The sequence below is a fragment of the Vanrija albida genome (assembly GCF_041260175.1).
Source record: "Vanrija albida strain AlHP1 chromosome Unknown contig_4, whole genome shotgun sequence".
Classification (NCBI taxonomy): Eukaryota; Fungi; Basidiomycota; class Tremellomycetes; order Trichosporonales; family Trichosporonaceae; genus Vanrija; species Vanrija albida.
The window spans coordinates 223,838-242,636 of record NW_027191423.1 but is presented as its reverse complement, the minus strand read 5'-3'; the positions used below and the strand labels follow the sequence as shown (position 1 = coordinate 242,636).

Sequence of the window (18,799 nt, the reverse complement as noted above, 5' to 3'; positions counted from 1 at the left end):
TCCACCCTTCAATCCATCCCTTCAGGCAAACACAGGCAACAACTGACGCGTCTGACGCAACTGACGGCCAATGATAATGCCACTGACACACAGGCAGTCACTCATGCACAGAAAACACCCACACGCACGCGAACACGCCTGGCCCACACAGGGAGGTGGCCTCGGGATCTAAGTAGGAAACCTGCCCACATGCCGTCGGTCTACCCGCAACCTGGCACCCGCCGGCATGACGTGACCTCGCCCTGACAAGTCCCCGACAAGCATGCACAGTAGCGGTGACACACTCGTCGAAGCTGATGGTTGTTCGTCGATGCTTGTCCCTCGTCCTCGTTGTCATCCTGCCATGCAGCAGAGGTGGTCGCCGTGCGCCGTCGCCGCCAGCCGCACGCCGCCCAGCCCCACGCCGCCCAGCCCCACGCCGGCCAGCCCCACGCCGCCCAGCCCCACGCCGGCCAGCCCCACGCCGCCCAGCCCCACGCCGCCCAGCCCCACGCCGGCCAGCCCCACGCCGCCCAGCCCCACGCCGGCCAGCCCCACGCCGGCCAGCCCCACGCCGCCGCCAGCCCCGCCAGCCCCCAGAGCCAATGAGCGCGAGAACGATGTCCGGTGGGTGGAGGCCGCAAGCATTTTTGTCGCCTGCGCCACGGCGCCGCCGCTCGCGACGCCGCAACGGCCCCGCCGACGCTCGCTCACGGGCTGTGGGAGGCGGCGGCGTCGCGGGGATACAGCCGACCGATGTTATCGCATCCGCCCACACTACTCTACACCAGCGCCGTCTCCCAGAGCCTCTCCCATCCACCCACTGCCTACGCCTCAACTCTCCCCCGCCTACGCCTTGAACTCGTCGGGCGTGTCGGGCTGGTGCCGCCAGTCGGCCGACACGAACTCCGGGAGGGCCGAGACGCGCGTGAAGACGCGGTGCGCGGTGGGGTAGTCTTCCAGCTTGACGCCGAACCTGCGGGCGGTTAGTACCCGCGCGCTGATAGACCCACCGGATACACGAGTGCATCTGCGGCGCGAGCGCGACGTCGGCGAGGGTGAGCCCGTCGCCGTAGGCGTACTCCCCTGCCGTCTTGGCCAGGATAGCCTCGAGCGCTGGGCGTCAGCCTGCCCGCACGACCCAGACCCACCCCCCATGCCGGCCTCGCACCACTCCCTGGCCCACGGCATCGCCGCCTCGTCCCCCGCGATAGCCTTGACTTTAGTGAGCACCTTCAAATTGGCCAGCGGCTGCATGTCGCACACGAGGATGTCGACGATGCTGCGCACCAGCGCGCGGCCCCTCGCGTCCGCGGGGAGCAGGCTGCCGCGGGCCGACGAGGGGCCGAACACCTCGTCGACGTACTCGATGATCGCAGCGCTCTGGGTCAGGTCCCACGCCCCAGAGGCGTCGCGCACGGCGAGCGCGGGCACGGCGCCGCTCGGATTGTGCGCGAGGTACTCTGGCGCGCGTTGCTCCCCCTTCAGCAGGTGGATCGGGACGCTGTCGTAGTCGACGCCGTGGAGCGCGAGCACGGTGCGCACGCGCGTCGCGGCGGACGAGCGGAAGTAGGTGTAGAGCGTGAGCTGGGGCTGTGGGTCGGGCATGGTGTGTGGTTCGAGAGACAACAACGAGCGCGGGGTTGCAGACTGATGACGGCGGTGAGGCCGCCCGGGTAAAGCAGCTTTATCCGCCGCGGTGTCGCGGTCGCGTGCCGCGTCGCTCGGCGCGCTTCGCTTCGCCGCGCCTGTGAGACGACGGATAGACGTTGGGCTGTGGGCGCGTGGGGAGGTCGGTGCCCGCGGACCGCCGCGGATGGCTTCGATTGGGCGCGGCGGAGGGAACGGCGGAGGGGCGGCGACGGGCCGATGACATGGTCAGCCGGCGGCGGCTCGACCAGTTTAGAGCTCCTGGCCACGCCCGCTCCTGCCCCACCTTCCTACGCTTGTTCGAACGTAACTCGCCTAATCCCACTTGTGCATCGATAGAATCACTGAATGTACAACGCTGCTGCTGCTGCTGCTCAACCCCGGTTCGACGACGTGCCGCTCACGCCACCCCCGCCTGCGGCGGGCTTGGCGCCCGCGCCTACAAATCACTCTGCTTGTCCAGCCCCTGCCACACCTTCCAGTAGTCCTGCTGGAGCTTGTTGCTCTCGTCAATGGCCCACTTTGTCGTGGCGAGCTGGTACGCCGACTCGAACATGAACGCCATGGACCCGTCCCCGACCTTGTGCGGCTTGAGCTCAGCGGCCGACGCCTTGGTGAACGTGTCCGCGTCGGGCCCGTGCGCCGAGTTCATGTTGTGCAAGCTCGCACCGCCAGGCAGGAAGCCCGTCGCCTTTGCGTCGTACGTGCCTGCAATGTTGCCCATGAACTCGGCCATGCAATTGCGGTGGAAGTAGGGCGGGCGGAACGTGTCTTCTGCCACGAGCCAGCGCGGCGCGAAGATGACAAAGTCGCAGATCGCTGTCCCGGGCGAGTCCGTCGGGCAGGTGAGCACCGTGAAGATGCTGGGGTCGGGGTGGTCGTACGAGATGGACCCGATCACGTTGAACTTGGCCAGGTCGTACCGGTACGGCACATAGTTGCCAGAGTAAGCCACGACGTCGTACGGCGAGTGGGCCTGGTCGTACGTGTAGAGCTCGCCCATGAACTTGTTGACGACGGTCCACTCCTCGCTCGTGTCCTCGTACGCTGCGACGGGCGACTCAAAGTCCTTGGCGTTGGCGAGGCCGTTGGCGCCGATCGGGCCAAGGTCGGGCAGCTCAAAGTGCCCCTTGTACACTTCGCAGATGAAGCCGCGCGCGATGCCGCCCGGCGCGCGCTCGCGGTTGACAATGTCGACCGAGAACTTGAGCCCGCGCTGCACTACGGCGATGTGGAGGAGTGGGACGTGGAGCTTGCCGAACTCGGTGGTGATGAGGAGCTCGCCGGTGACGGGGACTGGGGGGTTAGCGAGCCCGCGGCGGCGCAAACTTACCGATCAAAAAGTCGCCGTCAGAGTTGTAAAAGCTCTTCCTCCCCATATCCCGCCCAAACCCGTAAAAGTGGATCCCCAGCCCGTTCTTGGTCTGGCTGTCGCCCGCGCCCGCGAGCGTCGCGAGCCCGTCGACAAAGTCGGCGTCGCGTTCGTTCTTCTCGCCCAGGGACAGCGGGTCCCACCGCAGCTGCTGCGGCGTGGCCTTGATGCCGGGGGAGAAGGAGTGGAACGACGAGATGAGGTGGGACGGCGTGGTGTAGGGCTTGAAGGGGGAGTGCTGGACCGAGGGGCGGAGCTGGGGGTGTCAGCGGGGTCGACACTACGGCTCGCTCCGCTCGCCGACCCACCCGATACACCCACGACCGCTGGTTCTTTGCCCGCGGCACAGTGAACGCCGTGCCGCTGATCTGCTCGGCGTACAGCCCGTGCGCGACGCGCTGCGGCGCGTTGCCGAGCTTTGGCAGCGTGCCGGGCACGGCCTCGGACTCGAAGTGGTTGCCGAAGCCGTCTGGGGGGCGTCAGCACGGCCCGATGCTGCCATTGTTGCCGCTAGCCGCGCCGGCTTGCACACTCACTCAGGTAGGCCAGGTCTGTCGCGTCTGTCGCTCTCGCTGCTGGCATGGTGTGAAGTGTCTTTGACGTGTCGATGTGTTACCTGCGCTGTGGTTATATCTATCGACGACGTAATGGATAGCCCGGGTGGCGGGCGGGAGGGGACTTGGCGAGTCGGCGTCTCTGTCAGCAGCTAGCGTCCGTCTCGGGCCACGGCTACCGTCGGCGTCGGAATGCTGCGCTCGTATCAACCACTCATGCATGTCGACATGGCATGGCATGCATGCACGCGTGCACCACTCGCAGCTGGACACATCCGCCCGAGTCTTCGCGTCGCTTTACCCGCACCCACGGGGCCGGGCGCGGTTTAGCCGGTATCTGTGGGGCAGCCGAGTGGCGGTATACCCTTGTCGTCCGACATCTTCTCATGACCACAGCCGGGGGAGACGGGGGGGGGTGTATCCGACGACTGACGAGTGCTTGGAGCCGAGCGGCGGCGACTCACCCCTCCTGACCTCGTGACGGGCGGAACCCGCCAACCAGGAGGAGGATATAACAGCGGCGTGTGTTGCAGCTGACCCCCCCAACCCACACACAACATGTCCGGATCATCAGTCATCCTCGACACGCTCCACGACCTCAGCTTCGGCCTCAACGCGCAGACGCTGGCCATTGTCGCCGTCGCGCTTGTTGCTGTTGCCGTCGTCCACTATGCGCGCTATGCAAAGGGCAAGATCCACCTGCCCGGCCCGACCCCGCTGCCCATCGTCGGCAACCTGCTCCAGTTGGGCAAGGTGAGTCGCCACCGGCCCCCACCACGAGCCAGCCCCACTGACGCCGCCAGGACCCAGCCATCACATACTACGAGTGGAGCAAGACGTACGGCGACGTGTTCAAGATCACGCTGGGCGAGCGCGAGGTCGTCGTCGTAAACTCTGCAAAGGCCGCAAAGGACCTGTTCAACGATCAGGGCTCAGTCTACATCTCGCGCCCCAAGTTCCACAACTTCCACACGGTCATCTCGTCGTCGGCCGGCTTCACGATCGGCACGTCGCCCTGGGACGACAGCTGCAAGCGCAAGCGCCGCGCCGCGGCCACCGCGCTCAACCGCGTCGCCGTGCAGACGTACGTGCCCATCATTGACCGCGAGACGCTCGCCCTCATCGAGGACCTGTACACGGGCTCCGAGGCCGGCAAGGTGCAGGTCAACCCGTTCGCGTACGTCCAGCGCCTGGCGCTGAATGTGTCCCTCGTGGCCAACTATGGCTGCCGGCTCGACGGCGTCTCGGACGACATGCTGCGCGAGATTGTCGACGTCGAGACCAACGTCGCCAACTTCCGCTCGGTCAACAACTCGTGGCGCGACTACATCCCCCTCCTCCGCCTCGTGCCGTCGTCGGCGGGCGCGGCCGAGGCCCAGCTCATGGAGCAGACCCGCGTCCGCAGGGACAAGTACATGAACTTCTTGCTCGACGACCTCAAGGACCGCGTCAAGCAGGGCAAGGACATTCCGTGTATCACGGGCAACATTCTCAAGGACCCCGAGGCCAAGCTGTCTGACGAGGAGCTGTCGTCCATCTGTCTCTCGATGGTGTCGGCCGGGCTCGACACGCTGGCCAACACGCTCTTCTGGTCGATCGGCTACCTGGCAAAGCACCCCGAGATCCAGGAGAAGGCCTACCAGGCCATCTACGACGTGTACCAGGGCGCCATCCCCGACTCGAACGAGGAGACGGTCGAGTACATCACCGCGCTCGGCAAGGAGTGCTCGCGCTACTTCTCCGTGCTCAAGCTCGCGCTGCCCCGCGCGACGCTCGGCGACTCGGAGTACCGCGGCGTCCACATTCCCGACGGCACGACCGTCTTCCTCAACGCGTGGGGCATCCACCACGACGAGGAGCGGTACGGCGACGTCGAGAACTTCCGCGTCGAGCGCTTCCTCGACGAGTCGGAGGCCTCGCGCCAGGCCCACTACAGCTACGGTGCTGGCCGCCGCATGTGCGCCGGCGTGCACCTCGCCAACCGCGAGATGTACATTGCCTTCTGCAAGCTCATCCACTTCTTCAAGATTGAGATGGGCGACGCCGACTACGACATCGACCCCGCGACGGCGTGCGCCAACCCGCTCGGGCTGGCCTCGACGCCCTACCCGTTCAAGGTGCGCTTTGTGCCGCGTGACGCGTCGACGATCGAGGGCTGGATCGAGGACGAGAAGAGCCGCGCGGAGCTCAAGCTGGCCAAGAGCATCGGCATGAAGGCGTAGGCGGGGGGTGGGGGGAGGGGGCGGTCGGTCGAGGTGCCGCGGGCATGGGAGCAGACGGTAGTCATCATAGGAGAAGCACAATGTACAATCTTCCATCCACGGCGGTGGCGAGTCGAGCGGGTGCGAGTGGAGTCGAGCCAACCACGCCCGCGGTACGAGTCGAGCCAGCTACGGCCGGGTAGGCTGCCGACCGGAAGCCGGCGGCAGGACGAGGGCAAGGGCGGACGGACGGACGTCGCGCGCCGGTTCCCCAACGCGGAATGTGAGTCGCCGGCCAGGAAGGCCAGGCAGGCCAGGCCAACCTGCTCACGACTGACGTAGCGACTCACCCACCCACACCTGACGTATGGGCGACTCTGCAACATACTCCCAGCTCCGCTCCGCTATCGCGCAGCCGCCGTGCTCCGCCCCGAACGCAAGGCGGCACTTATCGTCCGCTAGCGCCTGCTCAGATCCGGCGCGGCCACGGATTGGCAATGGATGGGTCTGACGCGTGCGAGCTGACTCGGTGTGCGCGTGCATACCTGTCTCGTGGAAGCATAGCGCCATCTGGAGTGGGTGCGTTTCGAATCGCGGCGGCAAGACAAATCGCGCCCGGAGCTGAGGCTTATCGCCCGGGGCTGGGTGGGTGGCACGGGTCTCCGTCGGGCGGAACCCCGCGCGGTGGCTGCGTGCGTCAGTGGCAGCGACGCCAGTGGCAGTAGTCTGGGAACGGGGCGGGGCTGGGCTGGGCTGGGTGGGGGGGTATAAGGCTGAGGCGGGTTGCATGCATGCTTGCCAGCTCCCTCAAGCCCCATCAGCCAGCACAATGGTCGAAACCTCGTTCAAGTCGTCTATCGCATTCAAGCGCACCGAGGCGCCCCCCGCGCTCGCGCGCCCGCCCTCCCCGCCCCTCTCCAAGGCCGAAACCGCGTCCGAGGCCTCCAACGACCTCCTCGACGCCAAGACCGCCGCCACCCGCGTCCCCCACGAGGACTGGGAGGGCAAGTACACCTTCGCGCCGATCAAGGAGTGGCAGGTGTCGCGCGCCATGACGCGGCGCTACGGGGACGACCTGTACCGCACGGCCGTGAGCGACGTGGTCATCGTCGGGGCGGGGAGCGCGGGGCTTACCTGCGCGTGGGCGCTCGCCACTGCGCGCCCCGAGCTCGCGATCACGATCATCGAGGCGGGCGTCGCGCCGGGCGGCGGCGCGTGGCTCGGCGGCCAGCTCATGAGCGCTATGGTTGTCCGGAAGCCGGCGCACCAGATCCTCGAGGATGTCGGCGTGCCGTTCGAGGACGAGGGCGACTTTGTGGTCGTCAAGCACGCCGCGCTGTTTACCAGCACCGTGCTGAGCAAGGTGTTGGCGTTTCCGAATGTCAAGCGTGGGTAGGGGGGCTGGGGGGAGCTGATGGCAGTGTACAATGCGACCGCGGTCGAGGACCTCATCACGCGCCCCGACCCGCTCGGCGGCGGGCTGCGCGTCGCGGGTGTCGTCTCAAACTGGTAAGTACAGCAGCGCTAGCTCTCGCATCGCTCCCCGCGACCCCGCTCACACCCCCAGGACGCTCGTCACCCTCGCGCACGGCCTGCAGAGCTGTAAGCCCTCCTAACCTCCGCGCTGACCCCAGGCATGGACCCGCAGACCATCACGGCGCCCCTGGTGTGCTCGTTCGCGGGGCACGACGGCCCGTTCGGCGCGTTCAGCGTCAAGCGCCTCGTCGCGACGGGTATGGTGGAGCAGCTGAAGAACATGCGTGCGGTGAGTGGGTGTGGGCGTGTCGCACGGCCGAGTGTGGTACTCTGTGGCATGCGGCTCGGTTGGCATCCCTGCAAGCCTCGGCGAGCGTTACCAGCACACCCGCTGACCCTCTTCCAGCTCAACATGACCTCGGCCGAAGACTACATCGTCAACAACACGCGCGAGGTCGTCCCCGGCCTCATTACCGGCGGCATGGAGCTCTCCGAGCTCGACGGCGCGAACCGCATGGGCGCGACCTTTGGCGGCATGCTCGCGAGCGGCGTCAAGGTGGGTGGGCCCTGGACGAGGGGGGACGAAGCCGGCTGACACCCCAGGCCGCCAAAGAGGCCATCAAGATCCTCGATGCGCAGAAGATTGTCGACGGCGAGGTCGTCGGGCGCAAGGTCGCTGCGTAGGTGGGGCGAGGGAGAACAAAAGCCACAAGGCAGTCGTGGAAGCCGAGCCAGCAGAAATCACAGTATCAGAATGAATGAAGTGTCTTGGAAGTGCCACACGTTTCAACGGCTCGTCGCGTCGCGTCCCTCGCCAGCACGCGCACGCTGCCCCGCGCTCCCCCGCGGCCTTCGTAGATACCACCAGGGCCAGTGACGAGCGACGCGGCTGCAGCGGCTCGCGGATGTGGCCCCCGTCCCCAGCCCCCACCCCACCGGCACAACCGCCGCGTCGGGCGGACCGGTGGCGGACGGTTTACCCGGCCACCTCCCCCACCCACCCCTCTTTAGCATCATCGCCGTCAGTTTGTCGTGTTCCCACCTCTCCAAGCAGCAGCCAGCAGCATGAGCTTTGTCCAGTACGCGGCCGACCACCCGTTCCCGATCCAGAACCTGCCGTACGGCGTGTTCAGCACCGACGACCAGCCGGCCACCCGGCCAGGCGTCGCGATCGGCGACTACATCCTCGACTTGGACAAGCTGTCCCGCTCCGAGTGGTTCAAGGAGGCTGGTGTCGACGCCGAGGTGTTCCAGAAGGTGAGCTGGAGTCAGATGAGACTGCTGACGGTTAGGGCACGCTCGACCCGCTCGTCGCGTCCGACCCATCCGCGTGGCCAAAGGTCCGCGCCTACCTCACCCACATCCTCGGCCCCTCCTCCCCGCTCAAGGACCACGCCGACGCCTTCCTTGTCCCCCGCACCGCGGGGAGCACGCACCTCCACCTGCCCATCACGATCGGCGACTACACCGACTACTATGCGTCCTATGAGCACGCGTACAACTGCGGCGTGCTCATCCGCGGGCCCGAGAACGCGATCCAGCCCAACTGGAAGCACCTCCCCGTGGCGTACCATGGCCGCGCGAGCTCGGTCGTCGTCTCGGGCACGCCGTTCCACCGCCCGACGGGCCAGATCCTCGACAAGCCGGGCGACAAGCAGCCGATCTTTGCGCCGTGCCGCCGGCTCGACTACGAGCTGGAGCTTGCCTTCGTGAGTTGCGATGGGGGAGGGGACCGTGGAGAGCTCGCTGACGCTCGCCTGCTAGATCTACGGCGGCCCACCCACCAAGCTCGGGTCTCGCCTCTCGCCTGCCGAGGCGCGCAAGCGCATCTTCGGCTACACGCTCATGAACGACTGGTCGGCGCGCGACATCCAGACGTGGGAGTACGTCCCCCTCGGCCCGTTCTTGTCCAAGAACTTCTGCACCACCATCTCGCCGTGGATCGTGTCCCCCGAAGCCCTCGAGCCGTTCAAAACAAAGCAGTACGACCACGACCCCAAGCTGCTGCCGTACCTCGACGACCCCGAGGGCTTTGGGTTCGATGTGCCGCTGACGATTGAGATCAAGAGTGAGTGACGGCGCCGTCACCCCGCCCTCCCACTGACGCATACGCGCAGCGCCCGAGTCCAGCGCCTACTCGCACGTCTCCACCTCCAACACGCAGCACACGTACTACACCTTTGCCCAGATGCTGGCGCACCACTCGGCGACCGGCTGCCCCCTGCGCCCGTCCGACATGCTGGGCAGCGGCACGCTCTCTGCCCCCCGGCCCGACGGCCTCGGCTCGCTGCTCGAGCGCAGCAAGATGGGCCGCGAGCCGTTCGAGCTCGACGCGAGCCGCAAGGACATGACCTTTTTGCGTGATGGTGACAGCGTCAAGTTTAGCGCCGTGGTCAAGGCCCCGGGGGGATGGAGTGTGGGTTTCGGCGAGTGCGAGGGCACTGTGCTGCCTGCTGTCCCGTTTGAGGGTTAGTCGGAGCGTTAGTCGTCGGGTTAGTATTCATGTTTCATGTATCAAGGCGATAGAGTGGGTGTTGAGCATGTTGAGTGATCGTCCAGCGTGGCTGGTGGGCGTGAAGCCTCGAGACGGGGTAGTTGTGCCGCTCGCCAAGATGGTGCTGCCCACCTGCATGCACAGTGCAACAATGCATGTCGAGAGTCAGCAAGTGGGCAACAGAGAGAGAGAGACATGCACCGAGGGACAAGGGCATGCTGCGGAGAGTTCCCCAGTGTCCCTTTCGGTTATTCCTTTGCCCCGTCGTTGCCGCGCCGAGCCGCCGAGTCGCCCTCTTCACTCCGCGCAATCGCCGTGGGGGGCCGCGGGGCAACAACGAGCAAGACAACCACTCAGCGTCACCCAGTTACTCATTCCACTCTAGCATCTCGCCATCGCGCATCGACGCCGACGACAAGCCGGCACCGCGCGCATCGTCCTCCCCGCAGACGGACGGCCCACAAAAGGCGACACGCGACACACGCGACCTTCCCCCGCTTTTCCCTTTGCCCCATTCCCCCACCCACCCCATCGCACCCCCAACAACCACACATGCCAGCAGCCCCGCGCGAGCGGGTGCGCACGCTCCGCGCGTGTACGGCCTGCTCGTCCCGCAAGGTCAAGTGCGACGGCAACGACACGTGCGCGAGCTGTCTCAAGCTCGGCGCGGCGTGCGTCTACGTCTCGTCGGGGAAGAAGCGGGGGCCGCCGAAGGGCGCGCCAGCGAGGGGTGGGAGAAAGAAGCAGGTGAGTGTTGTCGAGGGGGTGCGGGGGGGAGGGGGAGGTTGAGGGGGAAGGAGGGGTGGTGGCGATGCGTCTTCCTCGGCGTGGGTGAGCGGCGGAGCTCGCTCTGTGGTCGGCGACGCCGCCTTCTGGGGCGGCCAGCTGGCATCTTCGTCAGCAACGTCCTTGCCATCCATCGGCTTTGCCTTTGCCGCGTCGACGATGCCGTATCCTGCATCACAACCTCTTGGTGCGGCCGAGAGCCGCCGCGCCGCCGGCTACGCCGTTTTACCCCACGACCCCACGCCGTTAACCGCGGCTAGAATGCGTTTTGGCTCTACGCTAGAACGTCGTCGGAGTTGCCCCGCGCGTCTAGCGTCGCTCACACACCCAGGTGCCCAACGGCTCACCCGACGCCGCGTCGACGACAGCCGAACCAGACGAGCCCAAGGTTGATACCAGCGCCGACTTTGCATCCTCGGCGTGGTCGGCCGACCCGGCGCCGTCAGCCATCACCCCGTCCTACTCTTCGCTGCTGGCCAACATCCCCTCCAACATCGAGTTTGACACGGGCGACATGATGTCCGACCTGCTGCTGCGGTCCGAGGCCTCGCTCGCCGTGTCCCCCGCAACGTCGAAACCCGCAAACTCGCCCCACACGGCCCGGACACCACGGGTACCCACGCTCAACGCGTACCGGCCGACCGAGTCGCCGTCGATGCGTTCCGTGTCGTGCGACACCGGCTTGTCAGAAGAGGCCATCGACGGACTTTTGCTCATCTACGAAACGTTCATCCACCCGCACTGGCCCGTGATCTACCTTCCTGCGCTGCGGTCCCTGCGCGCACTCGAGACGCAGGCGCCGATACTCTTCGACGCGATCCTTGCCATCTCATCGGCAAACAGCGACCTGACGCAGAGCCCGGCGCCGGTGGCGCTGGGGGAACGGATCTCGCGCGGACCACTGTCGTCACTGTCAGAGACCATTCTCGAGTCTGTGCGCCATCGGATTCTCGCGAGTCTGTACTCGAACCGCAGCGACCTGGCGACGGTGCAGGCGCTCGTGATTGTATCGCTTCAGGACCTGGGGTACGGCCGCACGTCGCTAGCATACCAGATGGGTGGGATCGCCAGTCGTATGGCGATTGACCTCGGCCTTCACAACGTCGGCCAGAATGTCGTCGGCGGTGGCGTGAGTGACGGCCGGCGGAAGCAGGAGCAGTGTCGAACTCTGTGGGCTTGTTTCCTGCTGGACAAGATCCTGGCCGCGGCACTTCAGCGCCCGCCGATGCTCCGCCTTGCCGACCTCGACGCTCTGAGGCCGAGCGTAATGGAGCGGGATGAGCTCGACCTATGGCTCTCGGGCGGCGCACAGCACTTCCTCCAGCCACAAGCCACCCTTGCGATGGAGTGCGTAAAGTCGCACGCGCTGTCGAGCTTCAACGCATGGTGCGACATTGGCATCATTGTGGAGACGGTGCTGGACGAGATCTACCGCCCTGCTGCTCGGCGTGCACGCGCCGAAGGGACCCACTCGCACCAAGCGGACGAGGCGACGATGCAGATTGACGCCCAGCTGCGGCACTGGCGGACCAATCTGCCTGAGCACCTGCAGTGGCGCGACGAGGACGGTCTGGCCGCGCACGTCAACGTCGGCCCACACGTCCTGACGCTCCGCGGCTGGTACTACACGTGCATGCTGCTGCTGCATCGGCCGCGCGTGCCTTACCTCCAGGAGACGTACGAAAATGACCACGATCTGGATGCGATCCACGCGCTGCAGCGGCTGCAGCAGCCAGACCCAACCTCGTCGCTCTCGGACCCGTTCCACCGGCTGCCCAAAGGCGTCGACGCGAGCAGAGCCGCTGCCAACGGCATCTGCAGCATCATGGAGGCGTACGAGACGACATTCCGGATAAGGAAGTTCCCCAGCTCGTGGGTGTACCTCGTGTTCCAAGCGGCGACAGTGCACGCCGGTCTAGCGTCACATGCTGGGCGGACACGCGGCCACGACATGCACTCGCTATCGCCTCTGCGCGTCGAGTCAATCCAGCGCCTCGAGCAGTGCATCCGCTGGCTCGACGACATGTCGGTTACGTGGGCGAGCGCGTCGTCGCACAGCAACATCCTGCGCAACCTCAGCGCTGTGGGGGCTAAAACACGACCGCCGAGCCCGCAGCCCGACGCTGCCGGGTCGTTTGACTCGGGGCAATTCCTCAATACCGGACGCATGCTGCCCCCTCCGGCGCCCGACATGGCCGGGACGGCAGGGACGGCCGCCGAGATCATCGACGACTGGACACTGTTCTGGGCGCTCATGCCGGCCAGCGACGACGCGGGGCTGTGGCACTCGTTCAACGACATGTTTACGAGTTAATAAGCGCGCTATGTTGTATCTTGTACATGTACTATGCAGTGGCACCGGGGACGAGGACGTGCTTGAGCGTGTAGCGGGTGATTGCGCGGCCCGCGCCCGTAGTGAACGGGACGGTGACGTACCCCGCGTCGATCCAGCCATCGCGCATCATGTATCCCGAGGCGAGGAAGAAGCCGACGGCCCAGAGCCGGCCAGGCCAGCCGCGCACCTTGCGGCCCGTCACGGCGCGGAACGCGGCCTCGAGCAGCGCGCCCACGCCGGAGAGGGTGAAGAAGGCGGCGACGGACGCGAGGGCGCGGGGCCCGAGCGCGGCGGGCTGAAAGGCGGCGTGGTACGCGGCACTGTACACGAAGACGAGTGGCAGTGCCGCCCGGGCCGGGAGGTGGAGGAGGCGCACCGTCGCGGTGGACAGCAGCGTAAAGTCGCGCTGTCGTCAGTTCTGCCCTAACCTCCGACCCACGCGAAAGTTCTGGTGCCAGCGCCGGCCCCAGAAATCAAGCAGGCTGCTCGCGCCGAACGGGTTGGCGAAGAGGTCGGGAAAGCTGTCAGCCTCGTACACGCCCAGGCCGATCGCGGCCGCCCCGAGCAGGTGGTAAGGCCACGAGAGGACGAGCCACGTCCCTGCGCCGATGGCGGCGGCGATCCCGGCCTGGAGGAGCGCGCGGGGGAGGGGGATAGGGGGCAGGAGGGAGGGGAGGAGGTATAGCTGGGTTTCTAGCAGCGCGTCGACGCGCCCCCGGGGCGAGGGGAGGGGGGAGCCGATGGACCCCGGCGCGAGGGAGAGGAAGTGGGCCTGGATGGCGTCCATGATCAGGAACTGGGTGAGCGCGATGCGGGCGTGGTGCGCGACTGCGCGGGCGCGGCTCCGCGCCGGGGTGGGCTTTGGGGGGAGGGGTTTGGGCGGCTTGTGGGGGGCGGAGGGGACGGAAAAGTTGCGCCAGCGGAGGTTGATGACTGCGTCGACGGCGCTGAAGAGGCGCGCGCGGGGGTAGCTGTCGACGAGGGGGGTGGGGAGGGCGGCGAGGCGGAGGTGCTTGAGGAGCATGTGCGGGACCTGTGTGCTCATTGCCGCCGTGAGCATGTTGCGCCGGACGTCTGGGCGCGGCGTCAGCGCGCGCGCTCAAGCGGCCGGGGCACTCACTCTGCCCGCTCCACCACCTAAAGGCGGCTGTGAACACCACCGCACCGAACAGCGCCAGCGCCGCCCGCGCGCGGCGGTTGGTGGGGCTCGCAGCGCGCGGCGAGAGCGCGAGGTACGCCACGCCGACGAGGGGCGCAAGCGACGCGAAGAGGACGACGATGGAGACGTCGGGCGCGGGGGGAGGCGAGGGGGGCATGGTAACGAGTGTGGGTGGTCGGGCGAGGAGATACAGTAGTGAGAGGGTTAGTTGGAGGGGTTAGTTGTGAGTCGGGATGTGAGCAGCTCTCTGCGTGTCGTCGCCCCGGCCTCCCCCCGTGGCCCCGGCACTGCGTTGCCGGCGCGCTCGAGGACGTGCATGGGCACGGCCGCAATCGGGGGGAGGGGTCAGTGGGAATCGTGGCGCTGGGTGGCGCGTCCGCTTGGCAGCGGACGATCAGCAGCGCTCCGACGAGGCGCTGGATGCCAGACTGAGCAGAACATGCGCTGCGAGTCAGTGGTGTTTGTGTTTATCGAGCCGCGGCCCGCTGGCGACGCGGTCCGTTGACCCGCCGAGGGGGCGGCGTTCATGTGCCTCGAAGGGGGCGGCGTTCATGTCCCTCGGTGCTCCGCTGCCGCCGTTGCCGCGCCGCGACACACGGAGGAGGTCGCTGGTGGAAAGAGAGTGGAAGTGCAAGACGGTGAACGGCGAGCGCGATGCGAACAGGACGACTAGTGCGAGACGTTGTGTAATGAAGTGAGCGCCGACACGACTCTCCCTCACGACGACGAGGACGACCGCCAGCAACGTGCCCACACTCGGCAATGCTACTCCAGCGGAAGTACCCAGGCTTCATCAGCACGCCCACCGAATTGCCGACCACCGCACCACACGCACGCAACAAGGCGCAAGCACGCGCGCAGCACGCGGCGATGGCGCGGTGCGCCGGGACAGCAGGCTCGGTCCGGCCCGAGCCGTCGGGAGTGGCAGTCGGTGATTGGCCCACCGTGCTCCTCCAAGGCCGACGGCGCGTCCGCTCTCTTCCCTGGGCCAGCGCCACCCCCGCACTGGGCTATTGACGCTATTTACTGCGCGTGCCAAGCCCGGCGGCAGTGGCGGGGTACTGGAGCGAGAGAGCGGGCTGTTGGTCGAGCGCTCGGCCATGGACCACCCAGGCACCATGACGCTGGCTTAGCCACCATGACGAGTGGTGTGGCACTGATGACGGGGTGTGGCGACCTGCAGCAGTGGGGTGAGCGCGCTGGGCGTGCTTTTGGGCGTTGGGCGCGTGTGCTGTCGCCGTCGGCGTCGGCGTCTTGGGTTTGGCGAGTGGGACTCGGACTTGGTTTGGCCGACGGGGAGGGGTGGATGCGAGGTTGGGGAGCGCTGGAGAGCTGGAGAGTTTAAGGATAGCTGGAGAGCTGGAGGAGCGCTGGAGGACTGATAAAGCGTGGCGGGAGGGGAGGACGCCCCCCCCAACCACCATGGCCCGACACGACATCGAGGAGGAGTACGTGCCCACGCTACTGGCGTCGGACGCGAACGCCCGGCCCGCCGACGCCGGCTACGACGAGAAATCCAAGGCCGACGACGACTACCTCGACGACAAGGGCCTCGACGACGACCGCGAAAAGAACATCCCGCCCTCGACCGACTCGGACGACACGCCGCTCCCCGCCGACGTCGACGAGCGCGTCGAGTTCTCCCCCCACGGCGCATACAAGCTCGACTACTCTGGCGACCAGAGCCCGTTCCCCGAGGTCGCGGCGTGTGTGTCGCTCGAGGACGACGAGAGCGACCGCGTAAACCACTTCCGCATGTGGTTCCTGCTGCACATTTTCGTCATTCTCTTCGGGTGTGCCAACACGTTCTTCGGGCAGCGATGGGTGAGGGGTTAGGGAGGGCAGACGGCTGACTGTAGCCCTCGCTCAACCTCCACTACGAGGTCGCGCAGCTGCTCGTCTTTCCCATCGGCAAGGCGTGGGAGCGCTGGGTGCCGCACTGGCGCATTGGCTTCGGGCGCCTCTCGTTCGACCTCAACCCCGGCAAGTTTAACAAGAAGGAGCACACCGTCATCCTCTGTGTGAGTGGCCCGCAAAAGCAAGGCTGACGCCAGTGCGTGTCCGTCACGCTCAACCTCTACCGCTCGTCGCTCGTCACCGTGTGGTCGCCCAAGTTCTTCGGGCTCAAGTGGTCTGCGGGGTGGGGCTTCCTTTGGCTGCTTACGTCGACTGGGCTCGGCTTCGGACTCGCGGGGATGACGCGCAGGTGGCTCGTGTACCCCGGAAACATGATCTGGCCCAAGACGCTCGCGTCCGCGGTCCTCATGCGCGCGCTGCACGAGGAGAACAACTTCAAGGGCAAGGTCCATGGCTGGGGCCTGAGCAGGTACAAGTTCTTCCTCGTCTTCGTGCTCTTCAGCTTTATTCTCTTCTGGTTCCCGGGGTACATTGCGACGTCTCTCAGCAGCTTTGCCTTCTTGACTTGGATCTTTCCGAACAACCAGAAGGTGTGTGGCAGTGTGGCACTGCCGACCCCTCGCTAACCCCACCCCAGATCAACACCATCTTCGGCACAAAGACTGGCCTCGGCCTCCTCCCCATCTCGCTCGACTGGACAATGTTCAACTACGTCGGCTCGCCCCTCTCCACGCCGTTCTACATCAACGCCAACTGGTTCTTCAACATTGCTCTATTCTACCTCGTGATCGCCCCAATCCTTTACTACAAGGACGTGTGGTTCTCGGGCCACCTGCCCATGCTGTCCTCCGGTATCTTTGACAACACGGGTGCCCCGTACAATGTCTCGCGCGTGCTCAACCCCATCACGAACAGGTTCAATGAGACGGGATACCACGAGTACTCGCCCATCTACCTGTCCATGTCGTACACCCTCTCGTACGCCCTGTCCTTCGCCGCCGTGGCGTCTGTCTTTGTCTACACCGTCCTTTATAACGGCAAGGAGATCATCTCGCGCCTCCGCTCCGACGACAGGGAGACGGAGGACGTCCACAAGCGGATGATGAACAAGTACGTCAACGTCCCCGACTGGTGGTACCTCGTCCTCGACGTCGTCATGCTCGGCGCTGGCATCTTCCTCGTTCGCTACTGGCCCAGTGACCTCCCAATCTACGCGTTCCTGCTCTGCTGGGTGTTTGGTCTCCTCCTCATCATCCCCCAAGGCCTACTCGAGGGCGTCTCCAACACGCGCGTGTATTTCCAGATTTTTGCCGATCTCATCGCCGGCTACGCCTTCCCCGGAAAGCCACTTGCAAACCTGTACATCGACTGTTTTGGTAACCAGCTCGTCAAGGTTGCTCTCGACTTCTCTACCGACATGAAGCTGGGCCAGTACATGAAGGTCCCTCCCCGGACGCTCTTCTTCGCCCAGGCGTACTCGGTCGTCCTGGCTGCCGCGTCACAGACTGGCGTCCTCCGCTGGATGCTGGGTCACATTGACGACTTCTGCGGTGTAAGTAGACCTTGCTCACTTGTTCCAGCCTAATCCTCCCAGCCCAACCAGGCAGGCCATTTCATCTGCCCATCCGCGCGCGTTCGCTACAACTCGACCATTATTTGGGGAGTAATTGGCCCGGCTCGTCTCTTCGGTCCTCAGTCGGTGTACCGCCATCTCTACTGGTTCTTTCTCATCGGTCCAGCCATCACCATCCTCGTGTGGCTCGCCTGGAGGCGCTGGCCCAACTCGTTCCTCGCAAAGGTCAACATCCCGCTGCTCTTCAACTCGGCCGGATGGATCCCACCCGCCACTACGACCATGTACTCGCTCACCTTCATCCTCGGCTTCCTGTTCAACTTTGTCATTCGCAAGCGCTACTTCTCCTGGTGGAAGCGGTACAACTATCTGCTGCAAGCGGCCATGGACACGGGCGTGGCGCTGGCCATCATCATCATCTTCTTTGGCCTCACCTACAACGGCGTCAAGCTCAACTGGGCCCTCAACACTGTCGGCACGAAGAATATGGATGCGAAGGGCACCCCGGCGTTCAAGGTCGCCAAGGGGTCGCACTTTGGCCGCGGGCCTGGCGAGTTCTAGGGACGGAGGGTGGAGACAAGCAATCGCCCTTGTTCCAACACAAGGGTGTGAGGGTTCAGGGTGGTGGAGCCGCGAGTTTCGTCGTTGTCAAAATGTGGAGTTCCTCCTCCGCGTCGTGGATATGCACAAGTCATGGATCCAGCCCTGATGCAGAGCAGAGAGCAAGAGATGTTATTCCGGCAGGAATGTCTGTAGCTTGGCTTGCCTGGTGCGATGCCTTGCAGAGGAGGGCCGGCGCTCGCCAGGGGCGCCGGTGCCGGAAGCCTCATCCTCGCAGCGAGTCTCAAGGCGAGCACAACTGATCACGATATCGCGCACAGGTATCGCGCTGACCCGGCGCCGACCACTGAGCACGGCATGCCCAGTATTCGGAATAGTTGGCCACGAGATCAGGAGATTAGATAGAACTTGTGGCCCGGTGGCCTGGTGGCCTGGTGGTGGCTGTTGCCATGTGGCGTCGGGGGTGGCCGGCTTCGAATTCCGCCATTCTTGCCGTTATCACAACATCGATGAGGTGACAGCTATCAATCGTTTGCTTGGACGGCTCGAGCCGTGGAACAAGCCGATACCGACAAGCGGCGATACCGACGATGCTGACGAACGCGTCATGCTGACCCAGCGTGCATGCACTTCGAATCGAGCTCTGCTTGCATGGCGACTACGACCCGGGCCGACCCCCGGCTGCCGGGACGAGTTAGCCATCTCCGACACGGCAAGTAGTGGCCGACACCGCACGCCATCGAACTAACTCGCACAGCAGTAGCCAGCTCACACACATATATCTAGGCCGCGTCGAGCTCTG

General features: G+C 65.7%; 8 protein-coding genes across 8 annotated transcripts; 5 read left to right on the top strand and 3 right to left on the bottom strand.

Annotated features, from left to right (window-relative positions):
* Positions 1-828: 828 nt before the first annotated feature.
* Positions 829-1,587, bottom strand: Q8F55_004814 (uncharacterized protein; the record flags this gene model as incomplete). The annotated part of the gene is made up of 3 exons (XM_069353319.1): positions 829-955; positions 993-1,095; positions 1,131-1,587. The coding sequence occupies 3 exons, from the start codon at positions 1,585-1,587 to the stop codon at positions 829-831; spliced, it is 687 nt and encodes a 228-aa protein (XP_069207961.1).
* Positions 1,588-2,068: 481 nt separating this feature from the next.
* Positions 2,069-3,583, bottom strand: Q8F55_004813 (uncharacterized protein; the record flags this gene model as incomplete). Its single annotated transcript, XM_069353318.1, has 4 exons — positions 2,069-2,925; positions 2,963-3,257; positions 3,310-3,470; positions 3,538-3,583. The coding sequence occupies 4 exons, from the start codon at positions 3,581-3,583 to the stop codon at positions 2,069-2,071; spliced, it is 1,359 nt and encodes a 452-aa protein (XP_069207960.1).
* Positions 3,584-4,113: 530 nt separating this feature from the next.
* On the top strand, positions 4,114-5,777 carry Q8F55_004812 (uncharacterized protein; the record flags this gene model as incomplete). Its single annotated transcript, XM_069353317.1, has 2 exons — positions 4,114-4,308; positions 4,359-5,777. The coding sequence occupies 2 exons, from the start codon at positions 4,114-4,116 to the stop codon at positions 5,775-5,777; spliced, it is 1,614 nt and encodes a 537-aa protein (XP_069207959.1).
* An 808-nt stretch (positions 5,778-6,585) lies between these two features.
* On the top strand, positions 6,586-7,916 carry THI4 (thiamine metabolism-related protein; the record flags this gene model as incomplete). The annotated part of the gene is made up of 6 exons (XM_069353316.1): positions 6,586-7,144; positions 7,178-7,265; positions 7,324-7,358; positions 7,391-7,521; positions 7,639-7,788; positions 7,836-7,916. The coding sequence occupies 6 exons, from the start codon at positions 6,586-6,588 to the stop codon at positions 7,914-7,916; spliced, it is 1,044 nt and encodes a 347-aa protein (XP_069207958.1).
* A 381-nt stretch (positions 7,917-8,297) lies between these two features.
* Q8F55_004810 (uncharacterized protein) lies at positions 8,298-9,705 on the top strand (the record flags this gene model as incomplete). The annotated part of the gene is made up of 4 exons (XM_069353315.1): positions 8,298-8,489; positions 8,525-8,941; positions 8,997-9,300; positions 9,350-9,705. 4 exons carry the CDS (start codon positions 8,298-8,300, stop codon positions 9,703-9,705), a joined length of 1,269 nt encoding a protein of 422 aa, XP_069207957.1.
* A 573-nt stretch (positions 9,706-10,278) lies between these two features.
* Positions 10,279-12,826, top strand: Q8F55_004809 (uncharacterized protein; the record flags this gene model as incomplete). The annotated part of the gene is made up of 2 exons (XM_069353314.1): positions 10,279-10,473; positions 10,844-12,826. The coding sequence occupies 2 exons, from the start codon at positions 10,279-10,281 to the stop codon at positions 12,824-12,826; spliced, it is 2,178 nt and encodes a 725-aa protein (XP_069207956.1).
* A 31-nt stretch (positions 12,827-12,857) lies between these two features.
* Q8F55_004808 (uncharacterized protein) lies at positions 12,858-14,163 on the bottom strand (the record flags this gene model as incomplete). Its single annotated transcript, XM_069353313.1, has 3 exons — positions 12,858-13,253; positions 13,287-13,921; positions 13,968-14,163. The coding sequence occupies 3 exons, from the start codon at positions 14,161-14,163 to the stop codon at positions 12,858-12,860; spliced, it is 1,227 nt and encodes a 408-aa protein (XP_069207955.1).
* Positions 14,164-15,428: 1,265 nt separating this feature from the next.
* On the top strand, positions 15,429-17,997 carry Q8F55_004807 (uncharacterized protein; the record flags this gene model as incomplete). Its single annotated transcript, XM_069353312.1, has 5 exons — positions 15,429-15,830; positions 15,866-16,027; positions 16,061-16,453; positions 16,501-17,415; positions 17,458-17,997. 5 exons carry the CDS (start codon positions 15,429-15,431, stop codon positions 17,995-17,997), a joined length of 2,412 nt encoding a protein of 803 aa, XP_069207954.1.
* Between the last annotated feature and the right edge of the window lie 802 nt (positions 17,998-18,799).